This window comes from Brassica rapa, chromosome A03, assembly GCF_000309985.2.
Source record: "Brassica rapa cultivar Chiifu-401-42 chromosome A03, CAAS_Brap_v3.01, whole genome shotgun sequence".
NCBI lineage: Eukaryota > Viridiplantae > Streptophyta > Magnoliopsida > Brassicales > Brassicaceae > Brassica > Brassica rapa.
Window position 1 is genome coordinate 22,487,341 of NC_024797.2, and position 21,816 is coordinate 22,509,156.

Consider the following 21,816-nt stretch of genomic DNA (forward strand, 5'->3'; position numbering starts at 1 on the left):
TCGGCAGTGAATGGTAGTTAGATCACAAAGTTTATAGCATTATAATTGATTATCTTATATCAGAGCTATTTGGTCACCAGTCTCATTTAAGATCTCCAGTATATTACTATAGTATTAACAGAAAAATATCAAACAACTTGTCAATAACACAGCGCATACAATTAACAAACGAAATTATTTGATTTGTTCTCCTCTCTCTCTCTCGCTCTCTAATTATTTTCTGGAGGCAGTTTTCTCGGAAAATCAAACAGAGAAGAGACGAGAACTGAAGCTATTCATTCGTCCTGCTGCAGCAGCAGCTACTCGCTTCGACTGATCGATCCCAGAGTATGAGGCTTCCTTCCCCAAGTCCCGTTGAGCCGAGGCACCGTTTATCAAGTCAAACGTAAGTCTCCGCCACTTTCTTCTTCTTCTTCTTCCGTCTTCCGAGATTCTGAGGAAGTCTCCTCTCTAGCCTTATGTACTTGCATCCTTCTTCGCTCTCGTCATGATCCTCTCTCTTCCTCTTCCCGTTACTCTTTATCACCAGCGTCCTCTCTTCCTCTACAGTCACCTATTCAAATAATCAGACGAAACCATTACACATGTCTATCGGTTCGGTGGTTATACAATATGAGATAAGATAATTAATCTCTTAATTTCTGATTAAAATAAACGTTTATAATGATCACTCTTCTTATATTTATACTGAAGAAAGAGTGGTAACAAACTAATAAACCAATAACAGAATATTAAACCGGTCGGTTCAGCATATTAAACCGTACTCTGTTTTACAATACCTGGATGTCGGATTTGGAGATTCCGGGGATGTCGACGTAGAAGATGTACTCTTTGGGAGATTCAAGAATGTCAATTGGGATGTTGTTGTTGCTTCCTCCTCGAGTCTCGTTACCTTCACCGGAGCGGGAAGTCGGGAAGATCAGCTTCTCGATGGTCTCAGGCAAACCGAACAAGTGGTTAATTGCAACAGCACTCATTTCTCTTGTCTTTCGGAACGAATCTTCTTATGATTGTTGGCTTCTGCTTCGTTTTGAATAAGAGTGATGCTTAGCTTCAAACTTATAAAGAGAGATGAACCAATAAGCTGGAAAGTTCCAGATGGATAAATCTAGAATGTGCGAGTGGTTTACGCGTATCAATAATGGTAGACACTGACCTGACACTATAAGATGCTTCAGCCTCATCAGTCATCAGTCCATTTCTATGGGCCTTTAAAGTTATGACGATATAGCCCATTGGATCTGAATTATTTCTTCTATCTGTCCATTTTTGGGCCAGCATTTTTTTTTTATCAAGGCCAGCATTTAACTTTATATATACAAACTAGGTGTCTTGCCCGCATATGCGGGCTTAATCGTTTAACAAATATTTATTAGTTTATTTTTTATTAATTCAAAAACCATCATAATAACTTATTATTTATGTTTTCAAAAAAATTAAATCAAACATATATATATATATATATATGACAAAAATCTAATTAAATATATATGTTTAATTAAAATTTATTAAAGATAACATTGACTTTAACCACTGAATTTATTATAATTGTTTTATAGTTTCTTTTTAAATTTTATAATTGAAAAATATGTTTTAAGATAACAACACAATATATAAGACTTATCTTATTTTTAAAAAAGTTAATATTATTAATAAAAATTTGTTTTTGGTTATATAATTAATTATATATAAAATTCATTAAGGGTATTATAGATATTAACCGCTCTAACTTTTAACGTGAGAGCTCGATTCCAAAAATTTACTTCGCAAATAATAGTATAATTAATTAAAATTTATTAAAGATAACATTGACTTTAACCACTGAATTTATTATAATTTTTTATAGTTTATTTTTAAATTTTATAATTGAAAAATATGTTTTAAGATAACAACACAATATATAAGAATTATCTTATTTCCAAAAAGTTAATATTATTAATTAAAATTCGTTTTTGATTATATAATTAATTATTTAGAAAATTCATTAAGGGTATTATAGATATTAACCGCTCTAACTTTTAACGTGAGAGCTCGATTCCAAAATTTTACTTCGCAAATAATAGTATAGATTAATTAAAATTCGTTTTTGATTATATAATTAATTATTTAGAAAATTCATTAAGGGTATTATAGATATTAACCGCTCTAACTTTTAACGTGAGAGCTCGATTCCAAAAATTTACTTCGCAAATAATAGTATAGATTTATTCAAAAGCCTACTTTGTTTACAACAAGTGTTTTTTTTTGAGAAAGCTAGAACTTAGTTACAATCCAAATATGACTTGAAGTATACGGAAACGTTAACCTTGAAGGCAAGCCACAATGTTAACGCTCCCATATACTTCAAGTCTCCTATTTGTCGCAATGAAAAACATTTGTTTCTGAATTGTCTATCGATTACTTCACCAGGGGACCTACCAATATGGGTGTACCACCATGCACCATGTCTTCTTTCATTTCTCTTCCGCCATAGGAATGAAACAATTACTTGCAATGTGTATCGAGTGAGGAACCTTTCCAACAAACCTCCATTAGTATCCATAACCAACACCATCAGCTCCAACCACAGAGTTGTGAACGAGTTCTGCAGCAAACCTTGCATCAGTTTCGACCAGACTTCTGCCGAGTAACTACACTCAAAGAAGAGATTATCTCTTGATTCCATCACATTCTGACAGAGAACACATGATGAATTAGCTCCTACATTTCAAGCCAGCATGCGATCTCCTGTTGATAATCTATTTTGAATTGCTAGCCAATGAAGGAAAGCATATTTTGGAATATGATGTCTAAACCAGATGCTCTTCCACCATGAACCGGAGGATCCTCTTTTCGAATGAGTTTCCATGTCTGTTTTGTCTTGAAAACAGCTTTGTACTTTCCTTCACTCTGTTTCCGAAGTGCTATATCTGCGTCTCCAGTGAGCTTCAGCCTCTGATCCTCACAAATTTTTTCTACTTCATTAAGCACATCAACCCTATGCCTTCGCCTCCTTCGGTTTCTCAGAGCCCCATCTACAGTTGTAATCAATGGTACTCCCATATCAATACTACCGTGTGAGCCAAACAAATCATATAGCCTTTCCATACTAGACCAGGAGTCAAACCAAAAAGAAGTATTGTTTCCATCACCTACTTGCATCTTGTGGAAATCCTCTGCCTTGTCTCGAAGCTTCACCAACTTGAGCCACATCCAAAAACCTTTCGTAGTAGTTTCTTTGATAGACCAAAAATGTTACATTGATTTTAATTAGAACATTCTAATAAGATTTATATTTTTTAACTGAGAAACTCCATTAATATACATTAAAATCACCACAAAACTACTCAAATTTAACATTGAATTAAAATTACAATTTAAAATTACAAGTTCAATAATACTATTTTTATATAAATTTCTAAAATTCATATTTGAATAAATAGTGCAATTTATTTATTTATTTTTCATATGAATAAATCACTTCAGATAACAATTTGAATACACTCATTTTCATCTTTGATGGTTTCACATAACTTGAGATTATATGTTTGGGAGATTAACTACTAATAGAAGTGGTTCCTTGGCAATCACGCTTCCTAGTCAGTTTCCCCCAGAACCAATGCTTCTCCCAAAGTCCAGCCACCTTCTCGATCGGAACATTCTTAGTCTCCGGCAGAAACAGCTGCACCGCCACCGTCATCACCGCCACCCACCCTCCATAAAAGAAGAAAATCCCCGCTTGGAACTTGCACAACATCGGTGGCACGCTTTGAGCCACAGCGAAAGTAAACACAAAACTAACCGCCACCGTCACGCTCTGCGCCGCTGACCTAATCTCCAACGGAAAGATCTCGCTCGGTACAAGCCACCCTAGTGGACCCCACGACCACCCAAACCCCGCCACGTATACACACACCAAAACCACAACCGCGTAACCGTACCTTTCCCCGATCACACCGTCGCGAACCTCCGCCACCATAATGATCACACCGATGATAACTTGCGACGCAAGCATCTGCAACCCTCCTAGCAGAAACAGAGTCTTTCTACCGATTCTGTCGACCACAAGCATCGACAAGAACGTCGAAGCTGTTCCCACGATCCCGCTCACGAGCGTCGACATCAGCGAACCGCTCTCCCCAAACCCGACGGTTCGAAACAGAACCGGTGCGTAGAAAGCGACGACGTTGATGCCCGTAACCTGCTGAAAGAACGGTATAGCAAAAGCCATCGCTAACTCAGGCCTGTATCTTGTCTGGAGCAAGTTCAAGAACCCGTGTCGTGCGTTTGAGTTTGACTCAGAACTGGCTTCAACGAGATCGGCAAGCTCGTCTTGTACATTGTTTGTTCCACGGATACGGCGGAGCATGAGCTCGGCCTTGTGAACGTCCCCGGTGGTTTGTATGAGACTGTTGGGAGTTTCAGGGAGAAAGAGTGAGCCTAACGTGAGGATTGAAGCTGGAACCGCGGCTGTCGCTAAAGAGATTCTCCAACCGTAGCCTTCTTTGATCTTTTGAGTTTCGTAGTTGGTGAAGTTTGCGGTTAAAAACCCTATTCCGATGCAGAGCTGGAAGCCATTGCTGATTGCTCCTCTGTATCTCGCCGGAGCCATCTCCGACAGATATAGAGGAACCGACTGTACAAACACAAACAAACATAAACAAACAACTCTTGTTCTAAAAATCAGTTTATACGGCGTTTAAGCACATGTCTATGCACCAATCCCTTCTAAAGCAGCTAACTACTGTTTAATAATTTTTAAAACATTTATAGATATTGTGACCATGTTCACATATCACATTGTCCAACTAAATGGAAATATACTGTAGAGCAAGATGTGTATCTTGTGAACTAATTGTTGTGAAGTGAATTCTATGAAGTCTATGAAATCCAAACCAACAATACTATAGAAATTTAATTGTGATAAAGATTAGTTAATTTAGATGATTTAGATAAGTTATATTCCTAGTTAAATATGTCTAAGTCTTGTGTATATACAACTCTCTTGTAAGATATTAAGACAACACAACAATATTTTGTCCTATCTCTACTTTACACAACTCGTACCTGGTTTGCGAATCCAACTCCTACACCTAGCAAGAGACGTGCAATGATGAGCATAGCAACGTTTTGAGCAGAGCCGCCGAGAGCAGAGCCAGCGAGAAAAGCCACGCCGCCTAGAAATATAGAGGGCTTGCGACCCCAAGAACGAGTCACTGACGAAGCTAACAGAGTAGCTATGAAACCGGAGACGTAGAGAGAAGACGTGAAGGACGTAAGAAGTTGGCTATTGAAAAGGCAATAGTGGTTCTTGTTGTTATGGCTTCTTCTTATTCTATCTTCTTCTTGGAGCTTATATACTTTTGGAAAAAATCTTTCAAGAAATGGCCCCATTGACATCACTCCACCTACGTAGGTCATTACATGATTTCCATATTATATCTAAAAACACGTTTAAGAAATCCATTTTAATTTATCAGCCACATAAACCAATTTGCTTACGTTTTCTTTCTAGTTTTAATGTATACTTTTCTCATGTCAGCTATAGTTATGTCAATCATTTTTTATAAATGAGAATACAACCACAAAACATGGATTTGAAACGATCGAAAACTATAAAGTATATGTTATATATGTAAACCTGAAACTCCGATGTCGTAGCCGAAGATGACACCTCCCATGGCGGCCATAACACATGAAGCCACCACAAAATAAGTTATCTTCCCGCCAGATTTTGATGCAGCCATGGCTCCTTTTCTTGATTCTTTTTCTTCCATGTCCACGTAGAGAGACAGATCAGACACAACACAAGTGATAACTTTTCTTCAAAAGAAACTAAAACCAAGCTATAATTCCAAGAAATGGCCAAATAAATCTCTCTTAGAGTAGATTTTAGTCTATATCATCTTAATGTTGATGAGTTTCGAGGTATGCAAACTTGTTGGACCACTGGAGTGTCTTTTTTGGACTCGAGTGTGGAACTCTTGGTTGTTGTTTGGCTAATGAGAAATCTATAGTGCACAATAGTAAGAATAGACATGTGAAGAAAGACTTTTCTATTGCGTAGACAAGTCAAAAGTTTATTTGTTTCTTTATTTTGCCTACTACAATCATTATCTTTTTGTTTGTTGTTTGATTTAACATTTGATTTGATGAAGAAAGAGGAGATGATTATCTTCTTAAAGTAAATGATTGGATGATAAGCTCTGGAGATGAGATCGGACCCACTAAGTTGCATGTTTTGATTGTTTAATAATCCAGTAATAGAGAAGGGCATTGGAGTGTCGAGTGTGATTATGCAGAAACGGTAAAACCCTATCAAATAATGGAAACCGGAGCTTGATCCGCGCCGATTTTGATTTTTACTTTTTTTTTTAATAAATTATTTTTATTTTTTTTAACACAAATATTTTTTTTTAATTATTTGAATATTTTTAGGTTTTTACGAACCTATCCGGGTCTAGAAGGATCGACTCAAATCCCGTCTGAAAATCTATAATTTTAGAGAGACACGTCACTAATTGGAGATATCTTGAGCTGACACGTGTCTGATTTACTAAACGCATCGTAACACTATTATTTTCGAAACTGGTTGGGCCTGTCTTTATATTTGGTCTGTGCATTTTGATTTAGCAAGCCCGGTCCCATATAAATCGTATTATGATATTTCGAAACGCAACGTTTCTTTTTTTTTTTAGTTTCATCATCTTCTCAGCTGTAGCGAAATCTAGGGTTTTGATTGATTTATTTATCTTCTTCCTACGATCCAGAAATCAATCGGTTATGGATTCATCCCTATTAATTTCCTTCTTAAATCCATCATACACGATCTATCTTCAATGGCACCTTTGCTCTTCAAAGGCGTGGAGGTTCAACTACAAAAAGGTTAGCATTCCTTCACTCTGAATCATCCTAACAATCTATTAGAACAAATCAATCTACTTCAAGCTTTTAGTTTCAAGTTTCAATTTTTGATTCTTAGAATGAAACCAAATTTTGTTTTAAGAGCTTTTGTTATCGAGTCATGTTTCTGGTTTGATATTCGTTGATCCAGAACACGATTTAGTGTTATTTTTAATCCTTCATCTTGCTTTCAGTTTCTGCTACACCTTCCCATGTTTAGTTTAAAAAATGGTTACTTACTATTGTGTAGATCATCATTCGATTGGAGGCTTGGTCCCTCTTCTCGGCTTTCTGAAGAACTCTCAAGCTAATATTCGAGCCAAAGCTGCTGATTTTGTAGGCACGATAGTTCAGAACAATCCTCGAAGTCAAGAGTTAGTTATGAAGGCCAATGTTTAGTTACGATTGCTATCAAACTTCACTTTCGTCACAGATATTAATGCTCAAACTCAATCTCTCAACGCAATATCATGTAAGCCTGCTCTGGTGGTTTATACTAAGTAAAGATTTAGATGATCAAAACCTTATGTGATTTTTATAATGTTTTGGTTATGTACATCTACTAAAGACTACATTTATCTTATCTTATGCAGCTTTGATTCGCCATAACAAACCAGGAGTCACTGCTTTCAAGCTTGACAATGGTTATGCTGGCCTAATAGATGCTTTGGCATCTGATAGTGTGGATTTCTACACCCTAAAATTATCAGTTCATTCTTCTCACTCAAAAGCTTTGAAGAAAATCCAGCGACCAAAAATGCTAACTCCACTGTTTTGCCTAAGCACAAACCGATGAAGGTATAGTCTTTATGTATATTAATAGTCTAACAGTTTTTATGTGATTTGCTTGGTACGTGGTTGAGTCTAAATGTGATCATGTTGAATTCAGTATTATGAGTGCATCGTGTTTAGTTCTTATGTATATTAGTCTATAGTGATTCACTTGGTATGTGGATTGTGGCTAAGTCTAAACATGGTCATGTTTCATGCAATATGATGATTTACCCGGCACGGGGTTGAACCTGATATGAATGTCTTTGATTCAGTATGATGAGAAGGACTGTGATAAGGCTGTTAAAAGGGATAGAAAGCTTAGGCTAGGAACGGAACAGCTCTGTGGACGTTGGAAAAAGTCTCGACAGACTATGAACATCTGACTGAGACTTACCAGAAAGCTCTTGCGGAGCACCATATCCCAGAGTCCCAGACACATTGAAGAGGCTGAGGAGTCAAGAAGGAATTGGAGCAGCAAGAGTATTCTGATCCCTGTATTGGTGCGGCGGAGCATGAGAAAGGTATTTTGGTTTTGCAAGTATATATTGGTAAAGCAAGTTATACTAATATCATGTTGTGTTTGTAATACAGATACTGAGTTATTCAGGGAGCAGTGGTATCATGATGTTGTGAGACACCACACTGAAACGATAAAAATAAATCCACAAGACCCTAGAGTAAGTCCAGTTCTAATCCTCTTATGTGTTTCATTGTTATTTCTTCCTTTCTCGGTTTAGAGAGAGCCAGTGACCTTAGTTTATTTTGTTTTCTTCTTGCAGGCTAGGGTCTAGGGGAATACAAGATCCGGTAATCCAGAACATTCTCACAGTTCCTGTAATGGGACAGGTAATGAATCAAAATTCGCTTCTCTACATTTCACCTCGATTCACAAATCAATGTTTAGTTAAGATTTGCTGCAGCAATCCATGTTGATGTTAATGATGTCTCACCAAAATCCACCACTTCTCTATGAACAGATTATGTCTGATTTCCAGGAGAATCCACCAACTGCACAAAAACACATGCAGATACCGATGATCATGAAGAAATACAAAATCATATCAGCTCAGGATTTCCAGGAGAATCCGCCAAACGGTTCAGTATTTGAATAAACCTAAGCACAGAGTTGTTACGGTTTGAAACTCTCAAACCAAAATCGAGTTTTTTCTATTGTTTCAGAATAATCTGACATGACATTTTCTTCTTAAATCAATTTGTTTTTATAAGACAGAGATTTGAATTGCTTACATTACTGCATAACCCATAACAATTTCACAGTAATTATTCAGTACGTAGGGATAGTCTTGAAAAAATAAAAACAAAATGTCTTAGCCACCAACTTCTTCATCCTTGGACGAAAGACCAGAAGACAATGCGAGCTCTTGATTTTTTTGAATTTTCAGCTGATGACTTAGGTTGCTGATGAAGTTGAGGCTCAGGATCAGGACGAAGAGATGGTTGTGCAGGAGCCTGAGGAATTGGAGCAGGGGTTTGGAGAGGAAACATAAGCTTACATCGAGATCTTTAAAGGCAAAGATGATTTTATCCACTACCATGATACAAAAGCTTTAGGAAGCGAGTTTATACACCCAAGGCTCGGTTTCCAAATATTACTCATTCCATTTGGTGGAATTAATGAGTTAACATAAATAAAATATCATTTACACATCAATAAAGGAATCATTATGAAATTCAATATTTGGCTTATTGGAAAGCAAAGGAATATGAGAACAAAACTAATATAAAAAAAACATATGAGATGGCTCGAGAGTTTATCTAATTTTGTGATTTTTTAACTGATAATGTTATAGCTCTTTATGTTTGAAAATCACCAAGAGGAACATCTTTTAGTTTTAGCTATGTATAATCTGAGGATGAATATAAATATTAAGTACGAAAAAGGAAAAAAATTGAAGAGTGAAGTATTTGAGGAGCAAGTTCCATAAAATTTGTGATTTTGATCTGATGATAATATTTGATGAACAGAGTATTTCAATTCTGAAATCTGATGATAATATTTGAACGATTTTAGATTTATTTCCTTGGAATTTCGTATGCTTTTTTTGTCTTTGAATTCTTCTTTTGGTTGGTAATTTTTAAAGCTGCATAAAACTAAACAAACTAAAAACAAACAAAAATCAAAGTCAGAAAATATTTACCCTCATACAAATAAATATATTGTAAAATTCTTTATTGGCTACCAAATATGTAATATTGTCAAAATAAAATAATATTCTCTTTTGTAATATAGAAATTAATTCAACTTCATATGTTAGATGAATACTTTGTTTTTCAAGACCATGAAATTAATTTCAATTCCACTAGCACATATATTATCATCGAAATCTGGCGCGTAGCGCCGGGCTCCTCTAGTATTCAAATAAAGTTTAATTTTAGAACTCAAAAAAGCCGATATCCAAAAAACTTGATTCATACTTGAATGGATACATGGATGATTCTAGCTGATTGTACAAAAAAAATGTTAACCGTTTTGAAATCTTGTCACAAATGAATTAATTTCATTCAAACCTGTAAAATTATTATGGTTAAGAAGTAAAATAAATGATGTCGAATTACTATAATAGAAAGAGAAAAAAAGCAAAATGTGATAGAATACTTAAAAATATGTAAATTATGTTTTATACTTTGTAATAAATGATGTCAAATTAATTAAAAAATAAAATAAATTAAATGATTAAAATTAGTTTAAAAAAACGAAAATCTGTATAAACTACTTAAAAATATGTAAATATTATTTTTTACTTCAGTTTTAATAGAATATATGTGGAGTTATATGTTGGCAGATTAATATATAGGGTAAAATTTATGATAACAAATGACAGTTTTATGTAGTTTTTATTAGTTTAATCTGTAAAATTTATTTCTTATTAGTTTTATTCCTTGTAGTTTTTGTATTTCACTATGTTCTGAACTTCTGCAACACTAGACATGATGGGCCAAATTATCAAATTAGAAGTTTAGGTCTCAATTTCGATAATGAGAAAAAGACGATGGACTAGTAAATAATTTTATTTTAAAATAAAAAAAACTGGAAAATGGTTAGATTTTGATGGCTCCACCTCTAAAACTTCTACACGTGGCACTACTACGGAAGAAAAATCAAAAGGATGACTTTCCTATTCAAAATTCAAAGCCCAGAGAAAATTTAAAAGGGTGGAACTTTTGTTTCTCCTCGGACGATCTCGTCGTCGTCGTCGTCTTTGATCGTCTCAAGGGATCGGGTTCGATCGTCTCAAATTTCTCTGAGGACTTCTAAAAGGTTTTGATGCTCGATTGCTCTTGTCACTTTGTTATTTTCGATTGTCCGTTGATTTGATTGGTTAGAGATTATAGGTTTAGGGTTTATGGTTGGTTTCTAAAAAGTTATCTCCTTTTTGAAATGTTGTGTTCAAAGGTTTTGTTTCTTCTATAGAAAAACTGTATATGATTGGATGGAGCTGAGCTGATGACTTTTAGTTTTAGATAATTTTATTTATTTATAAGATTGATTACAACGAATAGTAGGGCCTATGTGTTTGTGTCATAATCAAACATAGTTTGCTAAAGAATAGTGAGTATTGAGAGTTTATGAAGCCTTTTTTTTTGTTTATTGATCTAAACAGGTTTAAAGTGATTTGTTTCAAAGCGATGCCTTCTCTTATCTCACAACAATGGCAGGAGAGAACTAGTGGATTCTTTTCTTCCTCAGGTTTAGATAGTTTATACACTAACTAACGTCTTTACTCTCTGTGTGAGTATGTGTTTGTGGTTGAAGGAAGGCTTACTATTGTTTTATGCTGTGGAATAGGAACGAAGCTTAGGGAAGCTAGGCAATCTGCTGGTGCTTTTGTCGGGGAAGTGGCTAAGGATGCGAAAGTGAATGTTAGTGATGTTGCTGAAAGAGTTGGGTCGTTGTTCAAAAGCAGGTGGGCGATTCTTCAGCAGCCTGCAACTAGACACGCTGTGCAAGAACACCTCATAACAGCTGCTGCCACAACTGGGACTTTGGTCAGGAAAGGTATCACTGAGACTAAAGAAAAGGTTTCCGTTGGAAAGATCAAAGTGGAAGAGGTAATTTATTCAAATAAATAACTTCTCCAACTTTCATTTTCCAACGTGTGAGAGCTAATGTTCTTTTGATGTTCGTTTTCTTTTAAGGCGGCAAAAAAGACTGCACAGAAGAGCAAGACTCTTTTGACGGATATCGAAAGATGGCAGAAGGTATATATTGAGCCTTGCATCTGATTCTAGCTGTTGATTTGAGTTTTGTCTCTAATGTTTGATTCTTTGTAAACCTGCAGGGAGTTGCCAGCTCAGATGGTACGATAGTCGCGGTTTATGCATTTATAGACGTTGGTTAATCATTCTAAGTTTATGCTTTGCTTGTCTTTTGTGCTCAGTGTTTGGTGTTGCGATTGAGGTCACTGTCCAGCGGCAAGAGTCGACCAGACCTATTCCAATAATAATGATCAAGTGCGCAGACTATCTCATATTAACAGGTAAGAATATTCCAACTAATTGTGGCTGTACTGCTTATATAGCTCATACGATGTTTCTTCTCCTCAGGACTTAACTCACCGAACTTGTTCAAAACCGAAGGAGACAAAAAGCTGATCCAGCAATTGGTTTCTGCTTACAATCAAGGTAAACCAACGTTGTAACAAGTTTTCTTCTCTGACTCTTATGGCTCAGGGAGGATTCTGTGTTAAACTAGTCACTTGTTTGTCAGATCCTAGCGCGTCAATACCTGAAGGCGTGAATCCAGTTGATGTCGCTGCCCTCATGAAATACTATCTCGCAAGCCTTCCAACACCACTAACAACTTTTGAGCTTTATAATGAAATCAAAGATGCAAGGTCAAGCGTTAACAGAATGAGAAAGTCACTCCAAAAGCTTTCCAGTGTGAACTATAATACACTTGAGTTCGTAACTGCGTTGTTACTTCGTGTGAGCGAGAAATCACAGCTCAACAAGGTAGGAATGTCTTCTCTATAATCACTCAACGTAGTTATAAGTTAACACTGGCTTGTAATCTTGATGATTGAGAATCGTTTTCTCGAACTTGGACAGATGGATTCACACAGCCTAGCTATGGAGATGGCTCCGGTGATCATGTGGCGAGAAGACAAGAGGCCTGAGTCTTATAGGGAATATTGGAGACGCCCATCGAGGAGTCCTAAGAAAAGCAACGACTTTGAAACTGCTACTCCATGGGACTTACTCTCAGGTAAACAAAAACCGCAATAAAGAACTTAGCTTTTATACTTCTACCACTAAAAGCAGAGTTTATATATATCTTCAATGGGTTACAGATGAAGGAGAAGGTGTAGATGCATCTTCATCAATCTCTCTAGATGATATTGTTCAAGTTGATTTTGGTGCGGTCGAGGTTGTGCAGTGCCTGATTGAACATCATAACGCGATTTTCACGGATGCAGACGAGACTGTATGGAGGTGAAAACAACAGCTTGCCAGTCTTTCTCTAATGGTCCCCAGATTCAAGTCAGTGGTTTCTCAATTTGTGGACCAAACGAGAAGAACATATGCATTGTTGATGTGGATGATGATTAACTAGTGGTTTTAGTAAATAAGCTTTGTTTCATATGGTTTTTGTGTAACATTGTTTTGATAAGTAAGAATTCAATTTTCTGATTACTTTCTTCTATATGAAACATAAAGCAATCACCTTGCTATTAACGCAACTAGCTTAACCTTGCCGATCAGAGAACACAGCTGATTGTGTTTTCTTTGCCAACTCCAAACCGATTAAACCGAACCGTATAGTACTGGCAGTTATCTGAGTCATGAGCTCTTTCACCAACTCCAAACCGATTCAAACCGAACCGTATATACTGGCAGTTATTTGAGTCATGAGCAGACCAATGAACATAAAGTCAATAGAGCAAGACAGATAACTTTTGTAGCTTCTAAAGCTCACAGGTCATGGCGAGAAGCTATCTTTCGATTATTCTCTCTACTCTCCTTCTGTTTCTGCCTCTACTGACGGTAAGTGACTTCTGAAAATCTCAATTCAGTTGGAACTGGGGAATAAAAATCGAAACTTTGATCACTTTATGAGTTAGGTAGGTGAACCAGTCATGAGTCATGACAAAAGCGTTTTGGGTCTCTGCTTCCAAGTCTAGATATCTCTCGATTTTGCCAAATTTGAATGCTTTTCTTATTTTGGATGTACATACTCTGAAAACCGGATCCTTAACTAGGTTCTGTCTGAATGGTTTTGGTTCAGGCAGCTGAAGCAGAGTTGGGGAAACCAAAGAAGTTCCCAGTAGTGGTGAGCACTTGGCCTTTCATAGAAGCGGTTAGAGCAGCTTGGAGATCAGTTGATAAAGGAAGCTCTGCAGTAGAGGCTGTTGTGGAAGGTTGTTCTGCTTGTGAGGAACTCCGCTGTGACGGTACAGGTAAAAAAGCCTATCAAAAACATTAGTTTATCTAACTTTACTTTTTGCAAAATGATAAATTTTATTTTGATTAGTTGGGCCTGGAGGAAGTCCGAATGAGAACGGTGAAACCATGCTTGATGCTTTAATCATGGACGGGGTAATAAATAATTAAATCCCTTTCTGTAAAAATGCATCAAAGATCTTGAAGAAAATGACTCTCAAGTCTGTTTGGAGATTCTTAGGTGACTATGGAGGTTGGAGCTGTTGCTGCAATGCGGTATGTCAAAGACGGTATAAGAGCTGCGTGGCTTGTGATGAAGCACTCTCAACACACGTTGTTAGCTGGAGAAGGAGCATCAGCTTTTGCTATCTCCATGGGTCTTCCTGGACCTATGAACCTGAGCTCCCCTGAATCTTTAAAGAAGTGGTTGGACTGGAAAGAGAATCGGTGTCAGCCCAATTTTAGAAAGAACGTTGTCCCTGCGAATGGCTGTGGACCTTACAAGCCGAAACATGGTGGTATGGATGTTTCTACTGAGTCTTGTGAGATGGGAACAATAGAGTATAGACTTATTCCTCTTGTTGGTCCTCACAACCATGATACCATATCGATGGCTGTTATTGACAAGGTAAGGATGAGTTTCAGTCTCTTATACATCTTTTTTTTTTTTGACATGAAGAGATAAACTGAGTGTAGTCCTTTTAAATAGATGGGGCATATAGCTGTTGGGACATCCACCAACGGTGCAACATTCAAGATTCCCGGAAGGTAATGCCCTGACTCTCTTATTTCATGCAAAGATTTAAAAGAAAAAACCATTTTTAAGTCTTGATTATGAAACACAGGGTGGGTGATGGGCCTATAGCGGGCTCATCAGCCTATGCTGATGATGAAGTAGGTGGGTGTGGTGCAACTGGAGATGGAGACATCATGATGCGCTTCCTTCCCTGGTAATCATCACCCAATCTCTGTGAGCAAAGCTATAGATTTTGTATTTTCTAGCTTAAAGCAAGGTAATGATCCAGACATGTTTTTCTTGGTTGTTTGCATTGGTCACACTGATGAATCATGTCTATTAACGTGCATGCACTGTATGGCATGTTTAAGTTAAAAGTTAAATGGTTATTATTATTATTATTTTTTCTTGATTGTTACTTATGATGGTTCTTCCTCTGGTTTACTTGGCTGTGGTTTAAGTTACCAAGTCGTGGAGAGCATGAGACAAGGAATGAAACCAGAGCAAGCTGCTAAGGACGCGGTCTCGAGAATCGCTAGGAAGTTTCCTGATTTTGTGGGAGCGGTTGTTGCTGTTGACAAGAACGGGTCTCACGCAGGAGCTTGCCATGGCTGGACCTTTCAGTACTCAGTCCGGGACCCTAACATGGACGATGTTCAAGTCTTCACGGTTCTCCCATGAAAAAAAAAAAACAGGTAAATTTTGTGTTACTAAGAATCATATTTGATTGATTCATATCAAATGAGTTTCTTGAAATTTTTAGTATTGATAAAAAAAAATTCCTTTGCAGCCAGGCTTCTAAAAAGATAAAGAAACGCCACGAAGTTCATGTCTGGAAATACGGAACGGCAAGCTCGTTGGAGAATATTCTGAATTATTGTTTCTTTAAAACAAAAATCTGCTCCCCATTGGCCAGGCAAGGAGACTCAGGAACCTCTATTATTATTATTATTGTTCCTGTAAACAACAGAACATATATGCTTAGTTGACTTCATGTAGTTTTGTGATTAAATATTAAATATTTGTCAAACATACGAGCTACATAAAGCTTGGGGAATTCCTTGGTATATCCTCGACGGTTCTATATTAATTCTCAACTTATTGCAAGTTTTTCATTAATAAAGAAGATAGATATATACAAATCATGTTATAGTTCTAGTTTTGTTAGAATATGTAATCATAGAATATAGTAAAAAATGGTTAGAAAAGACGTGACAGAAGGGAAGGGGAATATCATGTAGACAACAACTACATCATAATAATGACACCCTGTAATTTCAAGGTTCATCTCAATATCTAATTCATAAACTCTCTTTTTTTTTAAACACCATCTAATTCATAAACTCAAACTAAAGTATTAAACATAAAATAATATACATGTCCATGTAAGGGTGGTCTTGAGATAAAACTCAAAAAACATCAAGTTTTATACGTTAAAATTTATACAAAAGTTTAAAGGTATCAAATTTGGTGATGTAAAGGACTGTGCATATGTCCATGAATCATGCTCACAGAGAAACAGTCGTTGCTGAGTAATAATGGATTGGGTTCTCAACTTAAGGATGATAAAAAAGTGTAGCTTCTTGCCCCTTCTTCAATTTTAGAATTCATTTTTATTTCGATGTAATTTATAATTTTGATATATAGGTCGCTTCTCATGCCTTTGCTGATGGATAAGAATTTTTTTTTTTTTAAACTGGATATTTTTATAGCGTTTGTTTGACTTTGTTTAAAAAACTGCAATCTGGGGGATATACCAACGTAGATCCTTTTACGACGAATATGATGATAAAACTATATAAGAAATTTAGAAAAGTCTGTATTATTGGTTCAACGTATGAAGAAAATTAATTAATTAGGGAGCTGACTATAACAGTATATACATGCGGTTTGTGGCGGCAACAACGTGCTTGCTTGTGTCAATGCTTTCGTCTAAAATTTTTTTCACAACATTACCAAACTTGGGGTTCTTCTCCTCCTTCCTCATTGTTCTCTGATCGAAAATATATATTGGGTAAGTTCTGCTTTGTTCCGTACTATGCAAGTTAGGTATTGATACACAGTACATTTTAGACGGTGTTTTTTCAAAACTTTCAGGTAAAGCAATGGATGAGAAAAAAGCAGCAAGAGCGCTAAGCGTTCACCTAGCTCTACCTCCTCCTCCACCTCCTACTGTAGCTGTAGCCATTAATGGAAAGAAAAAGAGCAAATACGTAGCCTTTTGGGCTCTTGAGAAGTTCATCCCCGAAGGCTTCTCTGATTTCACATTGCTCTACGTCCGTCCTCCTGTCACTTACATCCCTACCCCAAGTAAGTTGCCTGTGACTACAAGACTCGGAATATTTTTGTAACTTGATGCACAAGTCATCTGTTGTGCCTTAATTACAAAGATCCGAGTCTTGTTTTGTTTGGTTTTCAGTGGGGAATGCGATATCGGTAACAGAGCTTAGAGATGATCTCGTATCTGCTTATAAACAAGAACTAGATTGGAACACAAAAGAGATACTTCAACCTTACAAGAAGATGTTCGACAGGAGAAAGGTTTTTGTTCTTTTTTGTTTTGTTTTGTTTTCTCATAATCCAAAAACAAAAAAAATAATTACAAATGGTATAAAAAAATAGGTGCAAGTAGAGATTCTCGTGCTTGAATCAAACGATCCTGCTGCTGCTATAGCGCAAGAGATTGCTGGAACAGGAGTCACAAAGCTCGTTATAGGAATGTCTCTACGAGGATTCTTCTCAAGAAAGATCGATATGTCTTCCATGATCGCGACCGCTGTGCCAAGATTCTGCACCGTCTACGTGGTTTCAAAGGGGAAGCTAGCTTCCGTGCGTCCTTCTGATTCAGACGCTAGCGGAAGCATAAGACTGGAGACAAGTAGTTCCACGAGTGGCTCCACTGATAGTCCTAGACTCCCTTCTGGTAATTAAAAAATTTATATAGTTTTACATAATAAAGTACGTCAAGTTATTAACATGCTCTTTTGAAACACAGAGTACCAAGACTTCAACTCGTTTGTTTCGGAAGCTCAGTCTCGAGTCTCGGAGATGAGAAGCAGCGGTGTGGCTCACATGGACACGAGTTGTAGCGAGACGGGTCAATCAGATGTGTCTAGAGAGAGAGGGATGCAGATTGTACTGAGCGGCGGCGGTGGTAATGAAGGGAGGAAGAGTAACTATAACAATAACAATGAGAGCTTTAGCGCATCGTTTCCAATGGGAGAGGAGGCGTATCACGCTATGAGCTGGACTTCTAGATGGAGAGATCATGAGGAAAGGAGATCGATCATGAGCTCTTCTTCTAGCAACAACCACGAGCTAGCTAATATGGAGTGGGGTGCAGTTGTTCCTGAGAACTATTCTTGGGTTTCTCATCAAGCTTCTAACATGTCTGATGGACGCATCAGTTTCCACTCCTTCAACGATAATCAGGTAGATTCTTGATTATTTTCTTCTCAAGCAGGGCCGGTCTTGAACCAAACCTGATGAAACATTCGCTTCATGTCCAAAATTTTTTGAAAAATTTATATATGCATAAACCCCCAAATTTGTATTAAAAAAAATTTTAGACCTCCAAATTGAAACATTTACTAATCTCCAAAATTTCAGGACCACCTCAAAAAAGATGAGAGCCAGTTATCATATCAGTTTGAGATATAACTTAGAGAACAAGATATGTACGTTGTTGACTTAACTATTAGAGACCGTTACATTCAGTTATGAAGAGATGTAACTAGTCTGTAACGGTATAAGTTAGCCAGCCGGCTCAATATTACTAAGGGCACTTGGGCAAAAATGTTTTAAGACTATAATTAGTTAATTTTTTAAAAAATATTACATGTTACTTTGATATTTTAACCAGAAAAATTAGTAATATTATGTTTCTAATGTTGTACCTAAATCTAATACCAAACATGTTGAAAACCCGAATTAAAAAGTTATATACAACAATCATTTTGATCTTGATTCTGTTTTTTGTTTTTTTACGGGAGAGAGACGGAACATGTTTTTGTTTGGTACTGAAATAAGGTCTAATCGTGTAGGTGAATCTGACCTTTGAGATAGAGAAGCTGAGATCCGAACTGCAACATCTTCAGGAGATGTATGCCATGGCTCAAAACGAGAATGTGGATGCCTCGAAAAAGGTTCAGTTTCTTGAACCGCATATTATGTTTTTTTTCCACGTATTATGTTGCATAACGTGTTTTTATTTGTGTCTTGTTTGCAGCTAACTGAGCTAAACCAGAGAAGATTCGAGGAGTCAGAGAAGCTTGTGGATCTTAAAGAAAAGGAAGAAGCAGCTAAAGACACAGCTTCAAAGGAGAGGCAGAGGTACGAAGAGGTGATGAAGGAGGCAGAGAAGGTTAAAGAGCTAATGGTGAAAGAGGCTTTACATAGAAGAGAAGCTGAGATCAAAGCAGAACGTGAAGCTAAAGAGAAAGATAAGCTCCAAGCTTCTCTCGTATGTCCCGGGATACAGTACCAGCATTACTCGTGGGAGGAAATCACAGCCGCGACTAATGATTTTTCAGAAGATCTCAAGATCGGAGTTGGAGCCTATGGAACCGTCTACAAATGCAATCTCCATCACACGACCGGTGCTGTAAAGGTCCTTCACGCTGGAGAAACTCAGCTATCTAAACAGTTCGATCAAGAGGTGAGATAATAATCCGTATTGTATTAAGTTAGATGGACTTCCAACCTAAGTTACCGACCAGAGTCTACATTTTGTGTTTTTTTGTTTTGACAGCTTGAGATCTTGAGCAAGATCCGTCATCCTCACCTCGTCCTTCTCCTCGGGGCGTGTCCTGAGCGAGGCTGCCTCGTCTACGAGTACATGGACAACGGAAGCTTAGATGACAGGTTGATGCTAGTCAACGACACACCTCCCATCCCTTGGTTCGAGCGTTTCAGGATCGCGTTAGAGGTCGCTTCAGCGCTTGTCTTCCTCCACAAATCCAAGCCTAGACCAATCATTCACCGCGACCTCAAACCAGGAAACATCTTGCTCGACCAAAACTTCGTCAGTAAACTCGGCGACGTTGGTCTCTCCACGATGGTTAACCAAGACGACGCTGCTTCTAAACTAACCGTCTTCAAGAAAACCAGTCCCGTGGGAACGCTTTGTTACATCGACCCGGAGTATCAGCGGACCGGGATCATCTCACCTAAGTCAGATGTGTATTCTCTAGGTGTTGTGATTCTCCAGCTCATAACCGCGAAGCCAGCCATAGCGATTACTCATATGGTGGAAGAAGCGATAGGGGACGATGCTGAGTTCATGGCACTGTTGGATGTGAAAGCTGGATCTTGGCCTATTAGTGAGACTCGTGAGTTAGCTGCTTTGGGATTGTGTTGTACTGAAATGAGACGCAGAGACAGACCAGACCTTAAAGATCAGATCATACCGACATTAGAAAGGCTTTGGAAAGTTGTTGAGAAAGCTCAAAACTCACTCTCGAGAACTTCGTTGGATCCTCCATCTCATTTCATTTGCCCACTTCTCAAGGTTAGTATAAGCCCTAGGAATGTAACTGGTTACTTGAGTAACAAGAAACCTTGTTTTTTTTTTCTTTTGACCTAATTGTTTATTCGGTTTTGATCATAGGGAGTGATGAACCAGCCCTGCGTGGCTGCAGATGGGTTCACGTATGATCGTGAAGCCATAGAGGACTGGCTGAGAGAGAATGATACGTCGCCAGTGACGAATCTTCCATTGCCTAACAAGAACCTTCTTGCTAATTACACTCTTTACTCAGCCATCATGGAGTGGAAAGCCAATAAATAATATTGAGAGAGGGAGAGAGATTCGACAATAAGTAATATGGATTCTATCTATGTGTTTACTATTTATCTCTTTCGTGTGGGTTCTCTCTTTGTTCTTCCCTTTGTCTCTGTACCAACGATTTTATGTTTTGTGTGATGAGATGCAAGATTAAAACAATAGAGAGATAAATGTCTTTTTATTAAATTTTATCGTGTTTCTTTTCTACTCGTTTGATAAAAGTCTTACTCTCGTTTCAGTCCAAATAGACTGCTATGTGGATAGTGGACCATCCCCAGGAAATAACCCGCACCTACATTATCATGTCAAACACGAGATATCCATTAGGTAAGGCCAGCAAATGCACATGACTATTGATAAAGTTAAAACTGTATTTATCAAACGCATAATTTGAAGTTTTGCAAAAAGAAAAATATAATTGGAGTTTTGCTCTCCATAACATCCTTATCTCAGACCACCAAGCACCTGCTATTTTGTCCAACATTGAATATCATCCACTATTCAAGCCATTTAATGCAGATAATAAATGCTATAAACCTACATCTGTACATATCATATTTTTAGACTTGATTATAATACATCCACAAAGTAATCCAATGAAATAATGTCATTTAATATATATATATATATATATATATATATATATATATATATATATATATGTTTCATAATACATAAACTAGGTAATAATCCGCGCCTTACACAGAATGTGAGAGGACATTAATTTGTTTAATCTGGATATCGGTTCAGTTTTAGGTTGTTTTTTGTTTTTAATCTCCTAAAATATAACTGTCATTTTAAATTAATATTTATTTAGTTTGTTCGGTTATAATATTTGATGTTTTTTTTTCCTGTGATAATAAAAAAATACTATTATTTGTTTGTTTTCATGTTATGAATCTTAGATAGTCGTGATGTCGAACCAATGGTTTCATATTATAGTTTCTAAACGAATAATAGTTAAAAAAAAAAAAAATTTATTAAGACAATTCATTTTACTACAATTTAGTCGATAGTAAAAGAAACATTAAGAAAAATAATATTTTAACATCCAAAAAATTAGATATTTTAGTTGTGATAAATACTTAGTTATAAGGTGCTCACGTCAATGTGTACATGTATGTGTATATAAAAGTATATAAAGATGGTTGATAAATATATAAAGATACTGTTAATTAATATTAAATGACATATTTTTCAAAATAATACATGAAAAATAAAATTCTTAAAATGAAAT

At 36.8% G+C, this 21,816-nt stretch overlaps 6 protein-coding genes across 9 annotated transcripts; 3 read left to right on the forward strand and 3 right to left on the reverse strand.

The window, feature by feature from the left end:
• Nucleotides 1-82: 82 nt before the first annotated feature.
• On the reverse strand, nucleotides 83-1,040 carry LOC103860601 (17.4 kDa class III heat shock protein). Its single transcript, XM_009138237.3, has 2 exons — nucleotides 780-1,040; nucleotides 83-553 (listed from the first exon to the last, which is right to left on the reverse strand). Exons 1-2 carry the CDS (start codon nucleotides 975-977, stop codon nucleotides 380-382), a joined length of 372 nt encoding a protein of 123 aa, XP_009136485.1. The 5' UTR covers nucleotides 978-1,040; the 3' UTR covers nucleotides 83-379.
• A 1,220-nt stretch (nucleotides 1,041-2,260) lies between these two features.
• On the reverse strand, nucleotides 2,261-3,192 carry LOC108871188. Its single transcript, XM_018657365.1, has 3 exons — nucleotides 2,796-3,192; nucleotides 2,527-2,700; nucleotides 2,261-2,352 (listed from the first exon to the last, which is right to left on the reverse strand). The coding sequence occupies exons 1-3, from the start codon at nucleotides 3,190-3,192 to the stop codon at nucleotides 2,261-2,263; spliced, it is 663 nt and encodes a 220-aa protein (XP_018512881.1).
• Nucleotides 3,193-3,409: 217 nt separating this feature from the next.
• Nucleotides 3,410-10,510, reverse strand: LOC108868755 (sugar transport protein 3). Its single transcript, XM_009138234.2, has 3 exons — nucleotides 5,621-10,510; nucleotides 5,047-5,387; nucleotides 3,410-4,615 (listed from the first exon to the last, which is right to left on the reverse strand). The coding sequence occupies exons 1-3, from the start codon at nucleotides 5,754-5,756 to the stop codon at nucleotides 3,536-3,538; spliced, it is 1,557 nt and encodes a 518-aa protein (XP_009136482.1). The 5' UTR covers nucleotides 5,757-10,510; the 3' UTR covers nucleotides 3,410-3,535.
• A 249-nt stretch (nucleotides 10,511-10,759) lies between these two features.
• On the forward strand, nucleotides 10,760-13,311 carry LOC103860602 (uncharacterized Rho GTPase-activating protein At5g61530). Its single transcript, XM_009138238.3, has 10 exons — nucleotides 10,760-10,936; nucleotides 11,280-11,365; nucleotides 11,465-11,727; nucleotides 11,815-11,877; nucleotides 11,958-11,976; nucleotides 12,057-12,155; nucleotides 12,223-12,300; nucleotides 12,386-12,630; nucleotides 12,727-12,883; nucleotides 12,969-13,311. The coding sequence occupies exons 2-10, from the start codon at nucleotides 11,305-11,307 to the stop codon at nucleotides 13,112-13,114; spliced, it is 1,131 nt and encodes a 376-aa protein (XP_009136486.1). The 5' UTR covers nucleotides 10,760-10,936; nucleotides 11,280-11,304; the 3' UTR covers nucleotides 13,115-13,311.
• A 130-nt stretch (nucleotides 13,312-13,441) lies between these two features.
• Nucleotides 13,442-15,863, forward strand: LOC103860603 (probable isoaspartyl peptidase/L-asparaginase 3). 4 transcript variants are annotated; one of them, XM_009138240.3, is made up of 8 exons: nucleotides 13,442-13,662; nucleotides 13,904-14,075; nucleotides 14,150-14,214; nucleotides 14,300-14,686; nucleotides 14,768-14,826; nucleotides 14,904-15,008; nucleotides 15,256-15,489; nucleotides 15,589-15,863. In XM_009138240.3, exons 1-7 carry the CDS (start codon nucleotides 13,600-13,602, stop codon nucleotides 15,473-15,475), a joined length of 1,071 nt encoding a protein of 356 aa, XP_009136488.1. In that variant the 5' UTR covers nucleotides 13,442-13,599; the 3' UTR covers nucleotides 15,476-15,489; nucleotides 15,589-15,863. The 4 variants fall into 4 exon arrangements, with proteins under 4 accessions (XP_009136488.1, XP_018512954.1, XP_033142389.1 ...); XM_018657438.2 differs by having other exon boundaries at nucleotides 15,256-15,488; nucleotides 15,582-15,863; XM_033286498.1 differs by having other exon boundaries at nucleotides 15,256-15,477; nucleotides 15,586-15,863.
• Nucleotides 15,864-16,132: 269 nt separating this feature from the next.
• On the forward strand, nucleotides 16,133-21,790 carry LOC103861119 (U-box domain-containing protein 52). The gene is made up of 8 exons (XM_009138824.3): nucleotides 16,133-17,104; nucleotides 17,214-17,335; nucleotides 17,417-17,717; nucleotides 17,790-18,226; nucleotides 18,838-18,939; nucleotides 19,023-19,451; nucleotides 19,545-20,303; nucleotides 20,403-21,790. The coding sequence occupies exons 1-8, from the start codon at nucleotides 16,900-16,902 to the stop codon at nucleotides 20,580-20,582; spliced, it is 2,535 nt and encodes an 844-aa protein (XP_009137072.2). The 5' UTR covers nucleotides 16,133-16,899; the 3' UTR covers nucleotides 20,583-21,790.
• The last annotated feature ends 26 nt before the right edge of the window (nucleotides 21,791-21,816 follow it).